This window comes from Mastigoproctus giganteus, chromosome 7, assembly GCF_048544385.1.
Source record: "Mastigoproctus giganteus isolate SK-2022 chromosome 7, ASM4854438v1, whole genome shotgun sequence".
In the NCBI taxonomy this organism is placed as follows: Eukaryota; Metazoa; Arthropoda; class Arachnida; order Uropygi; family Thelyphonidae; genus Mastigoproctus; species Mastigoproctus giganteus.
This window is the reverse complement of record NC_143581.1, coordinates 208,988,427-209,012,650: the sequence shown is the minus strand read 5'-3', so window position 1 is coordinate 209,012,650 and position 24,224 is coordinate 208,988,427. Positions and strand designations below refer to the sequence as shown.

Here is a 24,224-nt window from a genome sequence, read left to right as displayed (position 1 = left end):
CCGTACCTTGCCACGAGGAGGCGCTCCAGGGGTTAATAACCGCAAAGAGGGTTTCCAACCAGTGGTAAACCCGTGAAAGTTATGGGAAGGAGAAGTAGGACAAAGAAAGAAGAGAGATATTCTCTTAAGAAAGGAGCAGAAAACGGTAGGATGAATTAACAACTAAGAACAGAGAGGAAAGTTAGGTTTTCTCCGACTGGAAGAGGAGCCCAACCTCAGCCAGCCAGAGAAAGGAAAACTCAAGAAACAAATTTAATTGTGTCTGAGACACCAAGAAAATAACTTAACTTAACTTAGCATCTAATTACAAAATTTTCCAGAAATTTACAGTGAGAAGACAAGACTTCTGAGAAGCCCAGAAGAACTTGTCTGAACAATAGTTGGTAAGAGTTTTAAACAGTTACACTAAATAACAAGCAAGCTAATAACCTTCAGTGATTTTGTTAGAACTGCATTTCTAGTATCTTAACACACAATGAGGAAAACTTGAGATTTAACAAGGCTATTAACTCCGAAAGTCATAATAAAATTAAGATCACAATTACATAAGAAGAGGAAGTTGTAATTCTAAACAATAATTTTTTTTTAATTTTTTTTTATTTTTTTTATTTTTTAATCCAAAATTTTGAGTTAAACAGGATGAGCTGTGTTTAGCATCTTTCGTCTTCTAAACACGGAGTTAGCAAGTTACAAAAAGCTGAGAAGGATTCTGTTTCCAAAAATTTTGGGAAATCATCTAGGGTGTAAACATTAGTGTCTAACATGAGCTGGTAACGTAAATCTAAATATATGTTGCAATTTAGGACTAAATGATACACCGTCTCCTCAGCTCCACAATGACAAAGAGGAGAGGGGACCAGTCCAAACCTAAAAAGGCGGGAGTTAAGGCCGTGACCCGTAAGAAGAAAAGAGGAAAAAAAGTCCAGGTTGAAGCCAGGAAAGATTCTTAGATTTTACAAAGACTTTAGGAAGGAAGGAGACAGTAATTCTGCCAAAGGAAGAGTCATCCCAAGAGAGCTGCCACTCATCAAGGGCTAAACTGAGCAGTCGAGAAACTTCAAGGTCGGTAGAGTTATTATAATTATTTTCAAAAACACCAATGGAAGCAGGGTAAGACGCCTCCTGTGAAATTTAAGAAATGCAAGGATAATTTCTAAATGAATGGGAAGGCGCCCATTCAGAACTAGCAGGGCATCAGTAGAAACAGTTCTGCATGCCCTGCTCGTGGCCAAAAGGAAGGATCTTTGCGTCTGTAGAAGAATTTTAAGGATGAGAGAGTTTTGGACACGGGAACCCCACGCACCCGAGCCATATAAAATGATGTATAGTGAAAGAGGCGATCTTCACTGAATAAGAAACCCTCTTGATGACATTTAGAAATAAAAATTGAAACAAATAAATAAAAATGTAGCTGTTTTGAAAATAAAAGTGACGAAAATGAAATGTCTCGAGTAGCGGCACATTGTCGATGTTAAAATACTTCACTAGACGGTTTGAAGCAGTGGCCAAGACCTGGTAATGACCTCTTGAAACAGTTTACTCTTCAAGACTAATGAATGTCATTAGCGTTCCTTTCTTTATGTAATGATTATGTTGTTGAGTTATTACGCCTCCACGACAGATAACGAAACAGCTCTCATTACACTCTTGGAACGCAATACGATACATTAATAATAATAAAAAAAAATTAATGCTTTCTTTTAAGAAAATTCAAATTATTCAATTATACGATCGGAAGTAGCAGCGACCAAACAGAACTACATTCTTCGATGTGTCTCTGCGACTTCCGGTCGTAGGCGTCTGGATAATTATTATTGTAAAAGAATGCTTAGGCGTAAAACACTTATAGCTATGTTAATTAATATGGTAAAATACTTCATTCGGTAAAGATCTACAAATAACTCAGGTATAAGTTGGGCTGTTGGGTTTAAACGCATTTAGTTTAAGGGCAGGTTCTCTGTTCGTGGGATGAAATATCTCCGAAGAACGCCTGTCTGAGACCGACTAACTCCGACCTTGGAAACGTCTCAGTAAGTTCCTTTCGCTATCCGTGGTTTCAATAAAGTTTTCGTACTGATTGCTATTTATGAGAGGAACTTTATCGACCGAGAAGAAGATGAAAATTGAACAAGGCTAAATCTGTAGTATATACTAATATAGGAGAGCAGATTATCTGGAAGCAAACGGGCAAATTTCATGATTGACAAATTAAAGATGGTCTGTGTCACAAATTAAAGATGGAGGCAAAGAACATGTTCGAACCCCTATTTAATTAATGAAAATTACAAAAACAGGAGACAGTCAAAGACGCCGGGCCCCTAAAAGGCCCGGGCCTGGAGGCAATTGCCTTGCCTACCTACATAGTAGCTACGCCACTGGTCTAGGTTAACAATCCTAGACATGGACATACACCTCGTGCTACCAACCATGGTTCACGGAAATTTCTGTGACAGTCTCCACGGCAGAATGCGATGGTCCCTCTGGAGGCAGATAATATGAGCGATTCTATTGTAAGGGAAACGGGAAATATATTATGCAAAAAAAAAAAAAAAGGATAGGTGGAAAAGGACCACGGTATGTCTGCCAGGAGCAAAAGTAGATGATGTTGTAGAGCAAATATTATCTTTTAAGGGCACGAAATATGATATCGTCGTACACGTTGGTACTAAAAAAATTAAGAGTAGGAGATCTGACGCCTTACTTAACAAGTACAGGGCAATGTTGGGAAAAAGTCGCGAATTAAGACTAAATTTGAAAGGGTTTGCAATTCTGCCCAGACACGATAGAAGGGAGTACACGTCGAGAGCCTTATCAATGAATTCGGCTCTGGAGAGACTCTGCAAGGCTCACAGGATAGAATTTTTCTCAGGATAGCATTTTTTTCACTCAATAGTGGTGAGTGCTATCAACAGGACACACTGTTTTTACAGGGATTAAGTAGAAGTGGTGCAAGGATGTTCATTGATGTTATTGAGACTTTGTTAGGTGGGTCGGAAAACTGATAGCTTGGGGGGGGGCGCACACACACACACACAATAGATTAACTAAAGCTGCAGACAGAGGTGAAAATGATTCTTGAACTGCATCTATTAGAACGTGCAGCAGAATGGAAAGCAAGTTGTCGGGGATTTCAAATTCTGCTGTGGGGCATCATGGAACAGTAAATATATGGGCTGTTAGGGTAACTAAGAATAAGAACAGGCGAATATATACTTGCATATGTACACTAATGCTAGGAGGATAGTAAACAAAGTTGATGAATTTGAAGTACGGATTAATTCATTAAATGCGGACATTGTAGGGACAGTAGAGAAATAGTGTCACTCAGACATAAGTAATGCAAAACTTGAATATTGGAAAAGAAAGGACAAACATGACAGGGGGACGGTAGAGGTTATGCTCTTAGTTAAGCATATTAAATCTAAGGCAGTGCATCCAGTCGACATGGGTGGCCAGTGCAATGTTGAATCAGTTTGGTGTGAGTGACCCAGAGTGGATCCCAAAATTTGTGGAGCAGTAGTAGTAGTAGTAGTAGTAGTAGTAGTAGTGGCACTTGATGCAAGAAAGCAGTGTAGGAGCTTATGCAGCATCAGCCAAAAAAAAAAAAAAAAAAAAATCACACCATACCCTCCAATTGCCTGTCCAGTTCCTCCTTAAATTTATTTAACCTATCAACTTCCACAACGACAGATGGAAGTTTGTTCCAGCAATTAACCACCCGCTGGCTAAAGGCAAATTTCCGCACATCTATTCTACATCTATCCTTTCTTAATTTGAACTTATGTCCCCGTAGGTTCGTATTCTGAACAAGTGGGAGGATCCCATCAGAATTCAGCGTGCTCAACCCATTCAAGGCCTTATAGACCTCAATCAGATCACCGCGCAGGTGCCTAGTCTCCAGCCACTGCAATTTGCAGAACTTAAGCCTCTCTTGGTAAGAGGATCCCTTCATTCCCCTCACCAATCGTGTTGCTCTTCTCTGTACACGCTCAAGCAAATCTACATCCTTCCTAAAATGAGGCCTCCAGACCTGTACGCAGTACTCAAGGCGTGGCCTGACCATTGCCTTATACAGAGGGACAATCACCTCCTTTTCCCTGCTAGCAAAATTCCTATATATCATTGACAAAACCCCATGACCTGCCCTAGCAGCCTGTCTACATTGCTCAGAAAACTTCATATCTGACTGCACAATTACTCCCAGGTCTTTTTCATTTTCTACCACCTTAAGTGTAGTACCACACAGTTGGTACGTTTCTCTGGGGTTACTTCTACCCATATGCAGTACTTTGCATTTGTCAAGGTTAAACTTCAGTTGCCACTTCTTAGCCCATCTGCCCAAATTATCTAGATCCTGTTGCAGTAGCACACTGCCATTACTGTCATTAACAACCCTGCCAACCTTCGTGTCATCTGCAAACTTCGACATTAAGCCTGATATACCTTCATCAATATCATTGATAAATATACAAAACAACAGTGGCCCCAACACCGAACCCTGTGGGACTCCACTAATAACATTAGTCCACGAAGAGCAGCACCCATTGATTACCACCCTCTGTCTTCTCCCACTTAACCATCCTTTTAACCATTGTAGCAACTTACCCTTAATACCATTCTGCTCCAATTTGTACAGTAGTCTTCCATGCGCAACAGTGTCAAAAGCTTTCCTGAAATCCAAGTATATGATATCAAAATTATTTTTTGCATCCAATTCCTTTGTGACCACATCATAATAACCAATCAAATTTGTCAGACAAGACTTTCCCTTAACAAACCCATGCTGTGTCTGAATTATTGCTGCAGTCTTGTCTAGATGATCCTGCAATGCATCTTTAACCAGTGACTCCATTATTTTACCCGGAACAGAAGTTAAACTAACTGGTCTGTAATTATTCGTGTCACCCTTCGAACCTCCTTTGTGAATTGGGGATACATTTGCACATCTCCAGTCCGTGGGAACCTCCCCTGAATCCAAGGATGCTCTCATAATTATGGCTAAGGGTTTGCTTAGTTGCTTTGCCGCCTCCTTTAATATAACTGGATAGATCCCATCCGCCCCAGGTGCCTTTCTTATGTTTAACTTCAACAATTTCTCCTCCACTTTGCTCTCAGTTATTACAAAATCATTAAGCACACTGCTACAATTTGATAACCTTCTTCCATTTTCAAACTGTAATGATTCCTCACGTGTGAATGTAGATGCAAAATACTCATTCAGTTTGTTTGCTATTTGAGCAGGATCATCAACAGTCGAACCATCGATGTCAAGTGGACCAATCATATTCAGCCCCTTCCTTTTAGAGTTTATATAAGTAAAGAAATCCTTGCTGTTTTTCTTAGCATCTTTTGCCAAAGATTTCTCGTAATCCGCCTTTGCCTGCCGAACCTCCTTTGTGACCTGATTACAGACTAGCTTATATCTGCTACAGGCTTCTGCGTCGCCTGATAATTTATATGCATCCCATGCATTTTTCTTCTCTGTCACGAGTCTCATTAGTTCATTTGATAACCATTTAGGCCTAAACCTTGAACAATATTTCTTCATCGGTATGAAAAGTCTAGTAGCTTCCACGATTAATTCCTTGAATGCTTCCCACTTAGAATTTACTGTTTGTAACATCGTCAGTCGATCCCACTGTACAGAATTTAAAAACTGTCTGAGACCACTGTACTCCCCTTTACGGAAGCAAAAACCCTTTCCTTTACCCCTGACGGTAGTTACCACTTTGAGTAAATCCCACTTCAGCACACTGTGATCACTGCCACCTAGTGGTTCCTTTATCTGCAAATTCTTAATACACGAATGATCACTGCTGATAACCAGATCAAGAGTATTACTTTCTCTGGTTGCCTCTCGAACATGCTGCTGCAGAAAACAATCATCCAATAAATCCACAAAAGTCTGACTAGTGTGTGAGTGACCAACCCACAAGTTCCAGTCAATATCTGGGAAGTTAAAATCCCCCATTATAAGACATTCTGATTTACTGGCCCACTCTATTTCTCTGTACAATTGTTCATTGTACTCATTCGAGTCATTAGGCCTATAACACACTCCTACTCTTATTTTTGCTTTTGCAGTGCTTATGTCACACCAAACTGACTCAACAGTGCACTGTCCATCTATATCAACTGGATGCACTTCTTTTGATTTTATGTTTTTCTTAATTAACAGCATAACACCTCCTCCCTTTCTGTCCTGTCTATCCTTTCTGTACACATTGTACTCCCCAAATTCCAGTTCTGCATTCCTTATATCTTTGTGACACCACGTCTCTGCTATCCCAACAATATCCGCCTTTGATGTCTTGACCAACACTTCAAATTCATCAAATTTATTTACTATACTTCTAGCATTGGTATACATGCAAGCATGTATACCAATGCATGTATACCTGAGCCTTGTTCAAGAATTACTTGCGGGGCCCTAGGATCCTGTGCAAAACTTATACGGGTGTTTTTGTAATAGTGATTTTTTACTTCTTCAAATTTTACAGCAACTAAGAAATAATTAAATAATTTTATATTATACTGAACAAGAATTTTAAATACGAATAATATTTAATACTTTAATCAATAATATTGTTTTGAACATTTGAGCTCGGGGCCCTGTTCGACAGAACCAGTTGAACGTGTTTGTGGCCGGCACTGGGGCCCGTGTGACATAAGCATTGGGAACACGGAAATGAGAGTAAGAGTGGGTCATAGACCTCATGACTGTGATTAAGGCCACCGTAGCCTAGTGGTCAGGCGCGCGGGTGCATAAGTACACGTCCCTTGAGTAACTGGGGTTCAAGCCCGTCACTGCTGAATACGGTGCTGTTTCTTGTATTCTATTTTGTGAACTCCTCTGACCGTTTGGTCGTCCCGGAGTATAAACAGAAAAAAAATATTTTTATTATAACAAACGACTATACAGAGAAATAGTGTTGGCCAATAAATCAGAATGGGGGATTTTAACCATAATGGGGGATTTTAACTTTCCAGATATTGATTGGAATTTGTGGGTTGGTCACTGACACACTAACTAGACTTTTGTGGATTTCTTGGATGACTGTTTTCTACAGCAACAAGAAGAAGCAATACTCCTAATCTGATTGTCAGCAGCGATTCCTTATGAATTAAGAATCTGCAGGTCCAGATTATAGTACTGTATATTAATGTGGTATTGTGGTATTAAAGACATAACTACTGTCAAGGGTAAAGGGAAAGGTTTTTGATTTTCGTAGGGATGACTGCACTAGTCTGAGACAGTTTTAAATCCTATAGTGAAGACCAACTAATAATGTTGCCAACAACAAATTCTAAATGGGAAACATTCAGAAAAGCTACTAGGCGTTTCATTCTAACTAATAAATATAGTTAGGGGCTCATATCTGGTGAGTATGGGCTTGGCACACCCAGGGTCCTGAGCTGGATATCATCATACTTCTCTTTCTTGGTGATTCCCTTCTACTTCTCTCTCTCTCTCTCTCTTTCTCTCGGGGTAATTCAGAATTTTTTTTTTTTTTTTTTTTTTTTGCCTGGTGCAGCATAAGCCTCAGGCTTCCTTGCACCATATGACTAATAATAGTGTATTTATTAGACCTAAATGGATGTCAGATGAACTATTGAGACACGTGGCAGAGAATAAAAATGCATGGGATACATATAAATTATCAGATGATACAGGAACCTGTGGTAGATATAAACTAGTCTGCAATCAAGTCACAAAGGAAGTTAGGCAAGCCAAGGCAGATTGCGAGAAGTTTTAAGGAAAATATTCCAAGAAAGGGAGCAAAGACTTCTTTACTTATATTAACAGTAGAACAAAGGGAATGAATCACATTAGTCCACTTTACGTTGTTGGTTTAACTGTTGATGATTCCGCTCAGGTTGCTGACAGGTTGAACAGGTATTTTGCATCTACAATCAACACATGAGGAATTCTTTAGGGAAGTGGATGCCAGAAGTTTATCAAACTCTTTAATAGGGAGCTAAATTCTGTGATGTCGAAGAAAAATTGTTGAAGCTAAACATAAAATACGCTTGTGGTGGACGAAATCTATCCAGTTATATTATAGGAGGCAGCAAAGAAGGTAAGCAAACAGCCTTACCCATAATTACAAGAACATCTCTGGATTCAGAGGAGGAACTTATGGAATGGAGTTATGCGTATATAATCCTAATTCACAAAGGGGGGGGGATCAAAAGACGACATAAGTTACAGACTTCTTAGCTTGACTTCTGTTCTAGGGAAAATAAAGGAGTCACTGGTTAAAGAAGTAATGCAGCACCATCTACAAAGGAATGCAATTATATTGCAGCCACAGCATGGATTTGTTAAGGGGCTATCTTGTCTAAACAATATGATTGAATACGATTATGTAGTATCAAAGGAACTGAATGCAGAAAAATAATTATGGTATCACATACTTGAATTTCAGAAAATCTTTTCATACTGTTGTACTAATTGGAGTACAACAGTGTCAGTATCGCTGCTGGGCCTCTTGTTGTTTTGTGTATTTATTAACGATGTTGAAAGTATATCAGGCTTAATGTATAAGTTTGCAAATGATACAAGGGTTAGAAGGATGGTTAACTACATCAATCAAGGTAAGCTACTGAAACAAAATCTACAAAAATTAAACAGATGGACTGAGAAATGACAGTTCAAGTGTAACATTGACAAATGCAAGGTACTGAATATGGGTACTAGTAATCCCAGGTTAACATATAAACCGTGTGGTACGTCACTCAGAATAGTGTAAAATGAAAAGGACCTGGTAGGTAATTGTGCAGTTAGATAAGAAGTTCTCTGAACTAATGCAGATAAGCTTCCAAGACAGCTCATGGAGTTTTGTCAATGATATACAAGAATTTTGTTAGCATAGCACGGATAAGGTGGTGATTGTCCTATTGTACAAGGCAATGGCTAGGCCGCATCATGTGTACTGCATATGCAGTACTCAAGACGCAGCCTAATTTTAGGAATTATATCTGCTAGATCTGCTAGAACAGGTGCAAAGAGTTGTGTGGGGAAGAGAATGGTGGTTTTACCATGAACGGGTTCAGCGCTGCAAATTGCAGCGTCTGGAGACTAGGCACCTGTGACATGATCTGATTGAGGTGTTTAAGGCTTTGAATGGATTGAGTACGCTCAATGCTGATCGTATTCTTCCTCTTGCTCCGACTACATACATGAAAGGGATTAAATTCAAGCTGAGGAAAGATAGTTGCAGGATAGATGTGCGGGCGTTTGCCTTCAGCCAAAGGCTGTTGATTGTTGGACCAAACTTTGATCTGTTTTTGTGGAATTTGGAATTTGTTGTGGAAGTTGTGGGTAATTTGAATAAATTCAAGAAGAACTAGACAAATTATTGGAGGGGGTAGACAGAATATATGGGAATGTTTTTATTTTTCCCAGATGTTTTATAAACTTGCTTTCTTGCATCGTTTGCCACTACTAATACTAATACAGTAATAAAGCTTTTTGCTTTTTGATGTTTTAGTTTTGATAGCGGAGCTGATTATTTCATTAAGCACTTCTAAAATAGTCATGAAAAGTCATGAACTTAAATAAATAAAGCAGGCGAAATTTGAGTGCAGTAAAGTTTACTAATAATTAGATCCCTTCGGAGAGGGAGTAGAGTTTGTCCTGCGAACTTTAGTCATTATGTGAACAAAAACTGTGACATCTCTCTCTCTCTCTCTCTCTCTCTTTCGGAAATTGCAACTTGACTGTGAAAAGAAAGAAAGGCGTATGTCCAAATTATCAGTGAATCCATGTTTCAGTGACTGTGATTAAAGAAAAATGTTTCCTTGGTACTAGTAAATTCGGCAAGATTCGAGTTTGAGTCACTGTAGTGGCGAGAATTTCATAGCAGGTTAAGGTAAATCCCTAACTGCCCTCTTCTCTCTCTCGTTCCGTCTAACTTTCCACATAATTCGTTGTACCGACTACTTACGTAAACAGGGGTTTTTTTTTTAGACCAACAGTGTGTTGAAGAGATGGATTAGAATTGCAGCATGCGTGCGTGGTGGAATAGCCTGTGAATAACCTTGGCCAGCCTATAGAAAACACCGCATAATTATTTTAACCAGAGGTGAAAATGAAGCTTGGTTGAAGTCTCCGAGGTCGCAATTCCTCTCATTACTGCACAAGGTTTTTTATGGTTTCTCTTTTCTATTTTTTTTTTTTTTTTCTATTTGCAATTTTTTTCCGATATGAACGATAAAGCTACAAAGTGGATATAATAAAAATAAAAATAATGAAATAAAGTAGTTTAGAAAGTTATAAAACATCTTTGCCGATACCGCATGTCTATATATAACTCCTGTTAAAAGATTTTGAAGTGCAGTTATTTTTGAGTCACCTACCCGTATGTGCTAAATAAACTCAGATTAGAAAGAAAACTCTTGAGTAGACTTAGGGTCCGCGAAGATCAACTTCTTTCAATAGATCATTCCACTTTCTTATGAGAGAGTCAAATGTAATTCAAATGCTTTATTTTGACTTTGAAAAAAAAAAAAAGAAGATAAAAGTGGAGGCTAGAGGAAATCCAGCTCGAAATTTTAGATCCTGTAATTATTTTAAATCCCTTCACTATTTTACATCCTTTGATGACAGCTTTAACTCTCTCAGAGAGCACAAATAAGAGGGACATAAATTTAAATTGAAGCCGAATGGTCATATAATAGGTGTGCAGAAATTATCCTTCAGCTAAGGTGTAATCAAATTCTGGAAATAGGCATATAGGTTTTTATTTATTTATTTATTGATTATTATTATTATTATTTTTTGGACAGTTTTGTGTAAGCTTTGCTTCTTTATGGCATGTGGTTAATATTATTAATGTGAGCTAAAATTTAATATTTTCACATCGAGGAATCAATTTACAGAATAAGCACTAAGTAAATATCACTAAAATTTTGGTATATCTGAACGGTATTGATAATTTCGATAATTATATCAATAGCTAACAAAGATTATTCTGAAGTTTGATAAGTTTATCAGTAAACAGAAATAAATTGAAGTTCAGAAGGTGATTCAAACTACGAAATGTATTAAAGTGATAGATAGCCTCTTGCAGATTTGGAGATGTAGCACTTTCCATATTTATTTTTCCATATTTATTTATTGATCTGTGCGTCAGTAGCGGATTGAAAAACCGAGCATAAAAATATTTTTGTTGCAATTTTACCCTTGGATGAAAAATTCGGGCGAGAATTGATCAAAAAGCATCGAGACTGAATGCGTATCTCAGATAAATCACACCGAACGCAGATCCTGGTGTGTTTACAGCTCGTTCCACTGCTTCAGTCATTGTACTCAGTGTAAAAGTGCGTCGAAAATGATTGAAGACTGTATCTCGACCCATGAGAAGAGCAACGTGGTCTGTTGTTCTTAAGTTAAGTCAATATTATGGTCACAAAACGATCATCTTGCGACGAGGTGACAAAAAAAAAAAAAAAAGTCATATTAGGATTACCCAAGAACTAACTTATATGTATGTCCATGTTTTTTATATCTATAAATTGCATGTGTTCTCTAAACATACTGTCTATTATAAGATCCATGAGAAGGACCTTCATGCATAATGGCCAACTGTCTGTTTTCCATTGGTCCCATATACAAAAAAGCAAAAAAAGATTCCAGTTTGAATTAGTGCCGACAGCATGTATTTTATTAGCTGTCTGTATATATATATATATACACACAAAATAAAGATTATATTTATTTATTACAATTTTATCTATCAATTTTCTATTATCTTTGGTCGTTTCACATAATTCGATTTGGTTTGAATTTACTCTGAGGAAACTCAGAAATTCATCCCTAGTCCAAATGTCACAAATTATTCAAAGACATCGAGAATCATGGACTTGTGGTGTTAAATTCTATAATCACGTTACTACTAATAAATAAATCGTTTTTTTTTTGTTTTTTTTTTCTTTTTGTTAAAAATAAGATTAATGAAACATACGTGCAATGTAACATAGTATCAACATTTGTAATATTATGTATTGCTAATGAATCATTAATATAACTGCATTTGTTAAAAATATTGATATCATTAATATAACTGCATTTGTTAAAAATACCACATGTATAACGATCATACTAGTTCATATCCACGTCAAGCAACTTGACAATGAAAAGGGAGTTAACACTCAAATGATTTTGCTATGCATTCATCGTACCACGTATTTCTATATTATTTCGTGTGAAAGGAAAGTGTCCTTGAACAGAACTACTGCATAACTTGGCACTATTCCAGCGCATCACCCAAACATATCTTCTGATAAAGATATTGATAAATGGAAAGCTCTGAAGAGACATTTAATAGATTTCCGAAAAAAAAAAAAAAAACGCTTCAGTAAATCTGAAAGCAAATGGGTAGAAAACTCTAAAAAAAAAGGTAGACCAACTTCAAGGGTACCGGATTGGGGGTTACATAAGTTTGCAAGAATTCTGATTTGAAGAGAATTTCATGAATTAAATTTAAAATATGCATCATAGTCTTTGGTTGTTTCACATAATTTGGTTTGGTTTCAATTTACTCTGAAGAAACTAAGGCCATGAAGCATCTGCAACGTGTTCTGTGGTCAGTTTTTCTGTTTTGTGGATGAAAGTCTATTTTCTGGGGTGGGATTCATGGCATAAATCCATGAACCCCTGATCCGAGACCCTTGAAGTTGGTCAAGTATTATTATTATTATTATTAGCCATATGGTGAAAGAAAGCCTGAGGCTTATGCTGCACTAGCCAAAAAAAAAAATTCCCGAGTTTCCCTGAGAAGAATGATGATATCCAGCTCAGGACCCTGGGTGTGCCAAGCCCATACGCACCAGATGTGAGCCCCTGGGATCAGTTTCTTGTAAATATAGAAGGGCGAATTTTTAAATCGGAATTACAAGATAAAAATAAAGTATTAGGGTGACAGAGCTCGAAAAAGGAAAGACGTCTGATTAACTTACCTTAGTATAAACTAGGCCTCATAAAGTGGTTTCAGCATATGGGAGAAGACTATAAATAAACTCTAGAGTGAAGCAGTCAATATTTTCTTACTCTTCTGAAATTTTTAGTTACTTTTCTCAACTAGACTAAGTTATTTCATAATTTTCCGTCCGTCCATCCTTTTTTTTGCTGCTCTACTCTAACTAGTTATAGATCTTTTTTACACGTTTTAATTTGTTTTTAAAAGATGTAACATCAGCCGCCAGAATGGTAATGATGCCATTTGGCTTTAGTTTTCTAGCATTATTTGTAGAAACATAGAAGGTGATTGTCATAGCAGCTAGCATAGTTGTTACGATCGCTGTCCTTCCACACCGTGTCTGAAAAAGCCCGAGTTCGGGTTCTATCGAGACGAATGGAACGTTTGAGCTTTCTTCGCACCACACTGAACAGCGACTGTTCTGAAATTGAATAACCTTTTTTGTGTCTATAGTGGGGGGCCTTTAGAACTACACCCACCCTCTCTCCCGTAAGACCCTTTTGTAAAATGTACAGTATGTCCACATGAAATATTTGCAACTTTTAATCTCTGTGAATAGGGAATGAGAACACGTATATTGGGAAAAACGTATCGTACAGTTTAAGTTTACTCATTGCGATCAAAGAAAACAAGTCCCACCGCTCATTACACTGAGTGGACAGAAATCATGGGATACCTACCTAGCCCATCTTTCGCCCACATAAGGGCAGCCGCACCGCGAGGCATTGAGTCCACTAGTTCACGAAAGCGTTCCACGAGTATTTCCATCCATGCTTGCTGCACTGTTGTCCATAATTCCGTTGCATTCGTGGGTGGAGGATCCAAAGCTCAAACGGACTTTATCACAGCATCCCAAAGATGCTCCACAGGGTTCATGTCCAGTGAACGGGGAGGCCATTCCATTGTGGTAAAATCTGCGGAATATTCTTCGAACCATGTTCTAGTCACCACGGCCCTGTGGGAAGCTCATTGTCCTGCTGGAAGAATTCATTTCCCTGTGGGTGCACGATGATCATGAAGGGATGCAGATGGTCTGCGAGGATGGACACGTAACCTGGACCGTTCAGAGATGCGTCTAGACGTACGAGAGGTCCCAACGTGCGCCAGTTGAACACGCCCCAGACCATTACCGATCGTCCACCTGCCCGAACAGTTCCTTGTTGACGATGGGTGACGACGAATCTGGCGGAAACCGCACGAAGGTGCGGTTTCCGCCAGATTCGCACCCTCCCATCCTCTCGAAATAACTGGAAACTGGACTCATCGGACCAGGAGGCTCGTCGCCAATCATCCAAGGTCCAGTGCCGATGTTCTTTCTCCCAGTTAAGGCGTAGAGTACTGTGTCGTGGTATTAGCAATGGGACTCCGGTGGGTCGGCGGCTCCCATAACCTATTGCGTCTAATGATTGTCTGATGGCCTTGGTGGAGTGATTTCTGGCACCTCCCTCGTTGAAGTCGGCGATGATTTCTTCCACTGTCGCTCTCCGGTTGGCTGAAACAATGTGAGACAGACGTCGACGGCCACGTTCATCCACCACCTTTCTCTGCCGACAGCGCTGTCCACGATGAAATGTTATTCCTAAAATGCGTATTCCCGACACCCTCTTGATACTGTCGAACAGGGATAGTGCAATTTCTGTACCACCTCTGCGATAGAGTGACCCATGCATCGGGCACCCACTGTCATCCCTCCTTCAAAGTCAGTTAACTCACGACGTTTATCCATACTGACATCGTTTTTCCGTCTACGCGAATGCAGCGTATCTATATACCTGCCAAGCGGTGGGTTCGTCCAGTAGCTAGAGGGATGACGGCGTCGCGTTGCCCAGGAACTAGATATCCCATGAATTCTGTCCTTTAAGTGTACATGATTATGCATGGTACATGAAAAGTAGCATCATCATCACTGAATATCAGAATGTCTTAGAAATGAATTGTCTCTGTCCAGTCATTTCATCATGTCCATGAAAAATAAATAGCTTTTCGGACGGTCATTGAGTTTGAGAGACTCTATAAATGCAGTCTCAAGAGCCTGTACACTGTTGAACCCGAAATCTATAATTCCTGATTACACATGCTTACAAGTTCCGCGATGACTACGCACAAAGGATTCTCAGACCCGTTCAACATCTCGGCACATGCTTGCACGCTTAGATGCTGACCAACATGAAATATTTCCAGTTTCCATGAATTTCTTATGCCACTCATGTATCTGGTCTACTGATGTACTTGATGGCCTTGGCATTTTGTCTAAAATCTACGCTACACCTAAATATAATTTGGCCTCAGTGAACCAAATTTTATTGGGAAACGGACCTAACAGTTCGTTTCGTATTATTGAATAAAATCTATAAAATCTTAATGGATTATCACTTTTCAATTTTTCTTGACGAACCTAAAACAAAGAGAAGTACATTCTATCTTGTACATTCTATAATAAATTTTCCTGCTCATTTCTCATTTACACAACTTTCACTACAGCCCTGCCAATAGCCATATTTATCTCAAGTTTTTAATGAGCGATTCTGTGTGTTCAGTGTATTTAATTCTCCATATGCATTTCATTTTATGCATATCTAGATTAAATAAACAGAAATTATTTTTCATTTCTCAATTTAGGTATTTTCTGAAGAAGACTATTATCTACTGAGCCATAGAAAGACATGCCATCATTCTTCAAGAACCGTTAAAAAATACATGAATCAACTGCGCGAGGACAGAAGGGTAAGATTTTACAATTTCGGAATGTTTTTTTTTTTAAATAATTATCAAAATATCAATCCAAAATAATGAAAATGATTATATTTTTATTTAAAAATATATATATGTGAAAAAGAACCATAGGTGGGAGCGAATTCAGAAATATTCCTAGCGAATAAAGAATTCTGTTAATTATCCAGAGAATTTGGAAAGTGTGTGTGTGTGTGTGTGTGTGTGTGTGTGTGAAGAATTAAGGCCTCAGCAATGTGGTTAAAATCGCATCGCTGAGGCTGTCGTTAATTCTCCATGAGGCTGACTTTATTAAGCATCTATATGATAATGATAACTTACAGAAGTGACTTTAACTAGCCCCCTCTAATGTCTTTAAACGGAGTTTATTCTTAACAAAAATAAAAAACAGCTAATTATTTTGCTCTTGTCTTGTTTTCATTTTATTTAAAATTGAAGCTACTGAGAATTATTTTCGCCTTCTCTTACGTTTTAGCCTCACACGTAATAAAGACAATCTAAACGTAATAACAACCACAGTGCTCACAACTGATTGTCTGTAACAAGATGTTGACTATCATTTGACAAGCCAACCAGATGAATATCTGCTCTGCGATATGCTTGCTCATGTTCTATGCATTTATTGGCTAGGTCTTGTTCTGTACGTTACTCAGCTAGATCACGTTCTATACTTTTCTTGTCAACTCATGTTCTGTGTATTATTCAGTAATCTCGGGTCCTGCTGTAATGCCAATGCGAGATTACCATTATTGTTTCCTAATAAGCTAAAGCGAAATTAAAAAGCTCAAAAGAACTGAAAAATATACTAAATGCAAAGTAACCGAGAATGTAATTCATACAAATAAGGCATGCCTCTTCAACACTGCTCATACCGTAGGATGATTCTAACTGACCTCCATATACAGGGTATTTCAATAAAAAGGCACCAGGATCTATCTTACTTATTTTTAGTTTTAGACTGTTTTCCTGTACCATTTTTGTCACATTTAGGCTAAATTTTTTGAACTTGATGTAAAAATTGGATAAATGATTATCTGATACAATTGTATCAGATAATCATTTTATCTCCATTATCATTACTTTAATCATGATTTTCATCTGTTAAATGATACATCATTGCTAATTTTATCTTTAAATCTGATATATTGGAAGCCAAACAATTTTATTATATTGCTCTAATATTTGAATCACTTAAAATAATTTCGTGATACTCGTTCTAAGGGAGTCGGTTTACCCTACAGTGACTTTAAAATATTTTATGTACAATTTAATTTTATTAAATCCATTTTCATCATTCCCAATTGCACTGTTTTATTTCATTGTGAATTAAACGAAAGACAAATTCGCTGACTAATATTGAATCACTTGCTTTTTTTTAAACAAAATAAAATATTAATTAAATAATAAAAATACGCTTATGGTAACGTAAAAGGGGGCGCTCTAATAACTTCGTCTTCTGCGAAGAAAATCAAATTGTGTGTTGGGTTTATGAGTAATTTTGATTTTCGTGTGTAGAAGTAACGCGTGATGATAATAAAATAAAATTCAGAAGTGCCTGGTGAGCCTTTAGCCTTTATATAAAAGAGATATTGCTACTTTCATTTGACGATATGTGCCAGGTACAAGTGTCTCGCTTTCTCTGCTTGAAACGGAAATTGCTATCCTCAACTGTCAGGTGATCATATTTCTTTATAATATGCTATTTGTAGATGTATTACGGTTATTCAATCACTGACTCATAGATAGGGAACGTCTTGTTGAACTTGAGAAAAACAACATTTTTGGCAAAAGTCCAGTCTTCGTTGAATAATGATTATCGAGTTAAATGTAATTCCCTTTATGATACACTTAGAATAATAGTTACCAATTTAGTTGTTGAAGCAAGAAAAATAAAACTTGTTATTACTGAAATTATATTATTCTTACTTACTTTGGGTTCTTTTATAATTTTTTTATAAAATTCTAATTCTGTGATAATGTATCGCTTAATAACTCCCTATATTTAAATAAAACTCATGATATATTAAGATGCAATAATTTTTATAGCTTTTACGCCACTTTAGTCTTTGAAAAATCTTGATTGCTCTGTTAATGGACAAAAAAAAAAAAAAAATAATAATAATAAAAATAAAATAAAATGCAAGACACTGCGGGAGAAATTTATTATTAATTCATTATTAATGATTTTCATTAATATTATTAATTTCTTTTATTCCTATTTAATATTCTTAATATTTTTGATAATTTTTATTTCTCTTAGAACTTTTGATAATTTATATGTTAATATACATATACACTGAGTGATCACTGAATTATGATCACCCCAATGAAAACTGAATGCGACCCGTTGACCACGTGAGGTACGAGAGTGCGGCTGGTTAAAGATGCATTGCAGGATCATCTAGACAAGATTGCAGCAATATTTCAGACACAGCATGGGAAAGTCTTGTCTGACAAATTGGATTGGATATTATGATGTGGATACAAGGGAACTGGATGCAAAAAATAATTTTGATATTATATACTTGGAAAGCTTTTGACACTGTTGCGCATGGAAGACTACTGTACAAATTGGAGCAGAATGGTATTAAGGGTAAGATGCTACAATGGATAAAAGGATAGTTGAATGGGAGAAGACAGAGGGTGGTAATCAATGGGCGCTGCTCTTCATGGACTAATGTTATTAGTGGAGTCCAACAGGGTTCGGTGTTGGGTCCACTGCTGTTTTGTATATTTATAAATGATATTGATGAAGGTATATCAGGCTTAATGTCGAGGTTTGCAAATGATACAAAGGTTGGCAGGGTTGTTAATGACAGTAATGGCAGTGTGCTACTGCAACAGGATCTAGAAAATTTGGGCAGATGGGCTGAGAAGTGGCAACTGAAGTTTAATATTGACAAATGCAAAGTACTGCATATGGGTAGAAGTAACCCCAGAGGAAAATACCAACTGTTTGGTACTACACTTAAAGTGGTAGAAAATGAAAAAGACCTGGGAGCAATTGCGCAGTCAGATATGAAGTTTTCTGGGTAATGCAGACAGGCTGCCAGGGCAGGTCATGGGGTTTTGTCAATGATATACAGGAATTTTGCGTAGCAGGGATAAGGAGGTGATTGTCTCTCTTTATAAGGCAATGGTCAGGCCACGCCTTGAGTACTGCGTACAGGCCTGGAGGCCTCATTTTAAGAAGGATGCAGATTTGCTTGAGCGTGTACAGAGAAGAGCAACAAGATTGGTGAGGGGAATGACGGGATCCTCTTATCAAGAGAGGCTTAAGTTCTGCAAATTGCAGCGGCTGGGGACTTCCCACCTGCGAGGTGATCTGATCGAGGTGTATAAGGCTTTGAAAGGATACTGAAGAGATACTTCCGCTTGCTCAAATTGAGGGAGCATAGATTCAAATTGAGGAAAGAAAGTTGTAGATAGATGTACGGTAGTTTGCCTTTAGCCAGCGGGTAGTTGATTGCTGGAACAGACTTCCATCTGTAGTTGTGGAAGTTGACAATTTAAATAAATATAAGGCTGAACTAGAGAAACATTCGGAGTGAATGGTTGTGTGAATTTTTTTTTTTTTTTTGGCTGATGCTACATAAGCTCATAGGTTTGCTTTTTTGCATCATATGCCACAATTACTATTACGTAGCAAAGATAAGGTGTCAGTGGTTCAGTAGGTAGTAAAATTCCGAGCATGGTGGGTAAAAGGAAGGATTTATCGGTCTTTGATAAAGGACAGATTGTGGATGCTCGACAAGCTGGTACCTCGATTTCCAAAACGGCCGAATTGGTGGGGTGTTCGAGAACCGCCGTAGTTAAAGTGTACCAGGACTGGCGTCAAAATGGTCAAACAACGACCCGACGGCAAAACTGCAAAGGTCAGCGAAAGGTTGATGTTAGAGGTGAGCGCCAGGTCCAACGAGTCGTACAGGCAAACAGGCACAGCACTGTTGAAGAGTTGACTACCCAATACAACATGGGTCAACCCGGAACAGTATCTAGCATGACCATGCTTCGCACGCTCGCACGTATGGGCTATACCAGCAGACGATCCCTACGGCATCCTCTCCCCATTGGCGTAAAAGATTCGCCTGGGCATGCAAGTTGGACATTAGAATACTGGAAGAAGGTGTGCTGGTCAGATGAGTCACGTTATTTACTCCACACCATGGATGGTCGTTTACGGATTTGGCGTCAACAACATGAGGCTCTTCATCCAACCATCATGCATGGTATCAAAAGTGCAGGCCGGTGGAGGCGGTTGTATGGTGCGGGGCATGTTTCACTGGCGGGAACTTGGACCCCTGGTGCATGTGGAACAACGTATCAGCGGTCTCCGCTATCGTAAACTGCTTGATGACTGTGTACACCCCGCTATATTACACGTTTTCCCGAATGACGATGGTGTCTTCCAAAGCGACAATGCGCCGAGCCATGGGGCACTTGTTGTGTGCAGGAATAGTTTGAGGAACACAGTTCTGACTTCCAGCATATCGATTGGCCTCCAACCCCCTCCCCCCGATATCAGTCCCATAGAGCACTTGTGGGACACTATGGAAAGGCATATCAGGCATTTGGATACACCAATCACCTCCATACCTGCATTGCTGACCGCATTACACACAGCTTGGTTGGCCATACCTCCCGAGCGCTTCCGATATCTTGTTGAACCAATGCCACGTCGGATAGCTGCTGTATTGAGGGCAAAAGGACTTACGAAGTATTATGTGGGTGGTCATAATTCAGTGATCACTCAGTGTATATTATCTATATTACTATATTTGATAATTTTTATTATTTAGAATCACACTGTCCAGCCAAAACATTATAATCACCCCTGTGTTTTAGCAGTCATCCATTCCTCCCCTCCTGCTAGTACAAATGTCGCGGTGAGAACTGGTAAATGTGATTACTGGAGGTTCGTCGTATGCGGTCGCTACGAAGTATTTGGGCAAGGGACATGATCTGACCAATCTGACGAACTTCGAAAAAGGGATGATTTTCGGGTACCGGTTGAAGTGTGGCAGTATTACGGAAACTGCGAATATTGTAGGTTGTTGGTGGAGTGATTAAGGTGTTTCAAGAGTGGATGGATAGTGGGGGAAGCAACAGTCACTGGGCCAACGGCGGGTGCCCATGCCTGATCGATGGTCGTGGTGAACATAGGCTGCCCCGTTTTGGTTGAGCTAACAGACGGAAAACGGTGTTACGGCGTGGTAGCACAGTGGTATCGTCACCGTCCTCTCCACATCGGGTGGAAAAGGCCCAGGTTCGAATCCTGTCAATAACGCGAGGAACTTTTATGGACTTTTTTTTTCACTCCATGGATGAAGTAGTCTGTCTTAGACGTAGATAGCAAGGTTTTTCGTCCAGCAAAGAAGGCAAATAGACCAGAGAACACACGCAATTCACGAACATAAAATACAATGGGCAAATGAATGTATATTTCGGGTGGCCCTAGTGTGACATTTTTTACCATGGACTTTGTGTGCCCGGGTATCACAGTGACCATCCTCCCCACACCGGGTGGAAAAGGCCAGGGTTCGAATCCCGTCGATGATGCGAGGAACTTTAATGGGCTTTTTTCACTCCGTGGCTGAATTAGTCGGTCTCAGGCGTAAATAGCAAGGTTTTTCCCCCAGAAACTGGGGTTTCTCGTTCAGCAAACAGGCAAATCGGCCAAGGAACACACGCAATTTACAGACATAGCATTAAACTGGTATATGTAATCATAGGAGACCCTAATATAATATATATATATATATATATATATATTATTATTTTTTTTTTTTTTTCAGTACTGCCGCCACACGGCCGTACTGGCGGCAGGGGAACATACCCATTATTAGATAGGTGGTCATAATGTTTTGACTGGATAGTGTATATTGATTCCAAAATTTTCTCGTGGAAAGAGGAAAAGTGTATATTAATACATATATGATTTAATTCAAAATGGGTTCCTTTGAAACAATATTTCTTTGTTTACTTATTTAATTCACAGTATAAGGAAACATGAAAAGTAGTAATAGATTTTAAATAAAATGGGCCATAAATGTCAGAAAGGTGATTTTTTTTTTTTTCAGGTTCGCTGGGTGTCTGGACAACGTCCTCAACATCGGGAACGACGAACCGTTATACCTCTCAGTACTGTGGTTGTTCACGACAGAGCTCAAGATTCATCGACTGAAAAGTTATCGGATAATAATGATTGCGTAATACTCTCCTCTACAGGAACGATTTCATCTGATCATGATGACATGCATTTCAATGACCCTCAGTACAGAGATCAGTGGTATCTGGTAATGCCACTAATAATTTTTTTATTAATTAAAATAAATTAATAATTATTAGTGAATAAGATTATCTCGTGTGATTCTAATTAAAATGAGTAAGATTATCTCATGCAATATATGCACTATCCATAGGTATTGGGACATCAAGTTGATAAGACCATTGTCGGTTCTGGAGGATATAATCACAAGCGAGTCAGTCCGGAGGATGGAGATAGTCATAGGACCATCTGTTCAGAAAATATCCTTATAAGTCAGGGTATCGTGGCCAGATGATCACAAACCAAGGACAATTCCGTAGTTCCCACACTCTGGAAATGTTCTCCCGGTGTTCCAGCACGATAATGCGCCATCCCATACAGCACACCTTTGGAATAAACTGGAAGGCCAGATTAGGCCCGCAATACGCCCCTTGCTGGACTGGCAACTTTACTGAAAGGAAAAATGACAAATTCATCTGCCTATTAACTTCTTTATTAAAATTCTTGGTTTTCAAAACATAATGGTGTCCGAATACGTTTGATAGGCTTATACAATACAGTATTTGAAAAAGTATTACAAAATAATTTCATGTAAAACTGTTAGCATAAATTTATCACCAAATTAATATTCAAAACAAATACAAAATTTCCACTGTTTTGCAGATATATCTGCTTTTTTTTTTTCTTTTAGCATAATGACGGACAAACAGGTTTTTCACCACACAAAGACATCAATGTTCTTCCTGTATGGAAAATGGGATTTACCGGATATGATATTCGAGTTTCTATTCTGGACGATGGAGTACATAGTGAAAATTTAGATATAGGAAAAAATTACGTGAGTTTTTATTTAAAGTACTGCAACTTGTCTGTTATTTATTATTGTTAATTTTAAAATTAATTACTTAAAGTTAATATTAAAATTAATTACTTAAAGTTAATATTAAAATTAATTAATTAAAATTAAATTAATTTAATGTGTGTGTGTTCGTGTAAATAACGTCAAATACGTTTCTGCTTTTTTGTTAGGAAGTTGTTGGTGTTCTAGAGCATCAGCAACTTAGACCTTATTGCTCCATTGTATATATTACGTTAGTAGAAGTGTGTGTTCATGAGCCGATTTGCTTGTCGTCTGGGCTGAAAAATCCAGAATAACTCATGGGGGAACCCTACTCCCTCCGCTTGAAATCGGCTAATTACACCTCGGTTGATAACCTTTAGAAAATCTTTCAGTCATCGACGGGGTTCGAATCCCGACCTCTCCAAGCAATTGGAAAAACCACTATACTGTCACGGAGGACAATGTTATGATGTAAAGCCAATATTAATTGTATACAATGTTCAATTTTTAAGCAATGGGTTGTAAACAACTCATAGAATTTGCTACAGAATTGAAAAGTTACATCCATTTAGAAAAATATGAAAATCATGTTATCGTTATTATTAATAAGAACGAAAGGTTCAACTCTGGTTTTACACATTCCATTTAAAAAAAAAAAAGTTGGTACAACTCTTGACTTTTATGGAGAAGTGGAAAAATAGATCTGCTACATTATACGTATATTTCCTCATTATAATGTCACTTCCGATTGCTTTCGACAGTTTCTACTTGTACGATATAACAAAATTTCAAGCTCTTCTATTTCGCACTGTAAAATACAATCAATCATTTTTATTTTCTTTTTCATAGTACGACACATTTTCATAACGTTCTGTCAACTCTGGAGATTGTATTTCTTTCGAGTTCAATTGGATTTAGTGGACAGGCCTCACCCCGATATATCCTTAAATGGAGATTTTACTGCGTAATCTAAATAATTCTGTTCTTATTATCCTATAATTATTTGATAATCACGGAAATTTAACTTAATTCAATTAAATAAATTAAATTTATTTGTAATAGCCAATCCTTCCTTTATTTTACAGGAAATGAGCCAATCTGCACTATGAAATGACATCCAAAAAACTCTTTCGTTTTAAAAGTTTTAGTGGACGAACTTTTAATAAAAATATAAATTATGAACATTAGCATTCGTAGTGCCAGTCAGCCAGCACTGTCTGCAAGTGCATTTGCCTAGGGTAGCCAAATATCTTGTATTTCTCAGTAAACTGTATTTGAAGAGCCTTTTACCGTTCCCAGGAACGGCTGTTCAAATATAGGAAAAGACACCTGGAATTGTTTTCCATAAGGGGAAAAATTCAGCATTTCTACAACAATAGATATGTGTAGAATATTTTCCATT

The 24,224-nt window shown here is 38.1% G+C and overlaps 1 protein-coding gene across 1 annotated transcript in view; it reads left to right on the top strand.

The window, feature by feature from the left end:
* Window positions 1-24,224, top strand: part of LOC150083635 (proprotein convertase subtilisin/kexin type 4-like) — a 61,285-nt gene that overhangs the window by 3,764 nt on the left and 33,297 nt on the right. Inside the window, exons 2-4 of the mRNA XM_090378549.1 lie at window positions 15,603-15,707; window positions 21,794-22,009; window positions 22,673-22,819. Coding sequence (XP_090234675.1) covers window positions 15,603-15,707; window positions 21,794-22,009; window positions 22,673-22,819 — 468 coding nt within the window. The remainder of the gene's footprint in view (window positions 1-15,602; window positions 15,708-21,793; window positions 22,010-22,672; window positions 22,820-24,224) is intronic.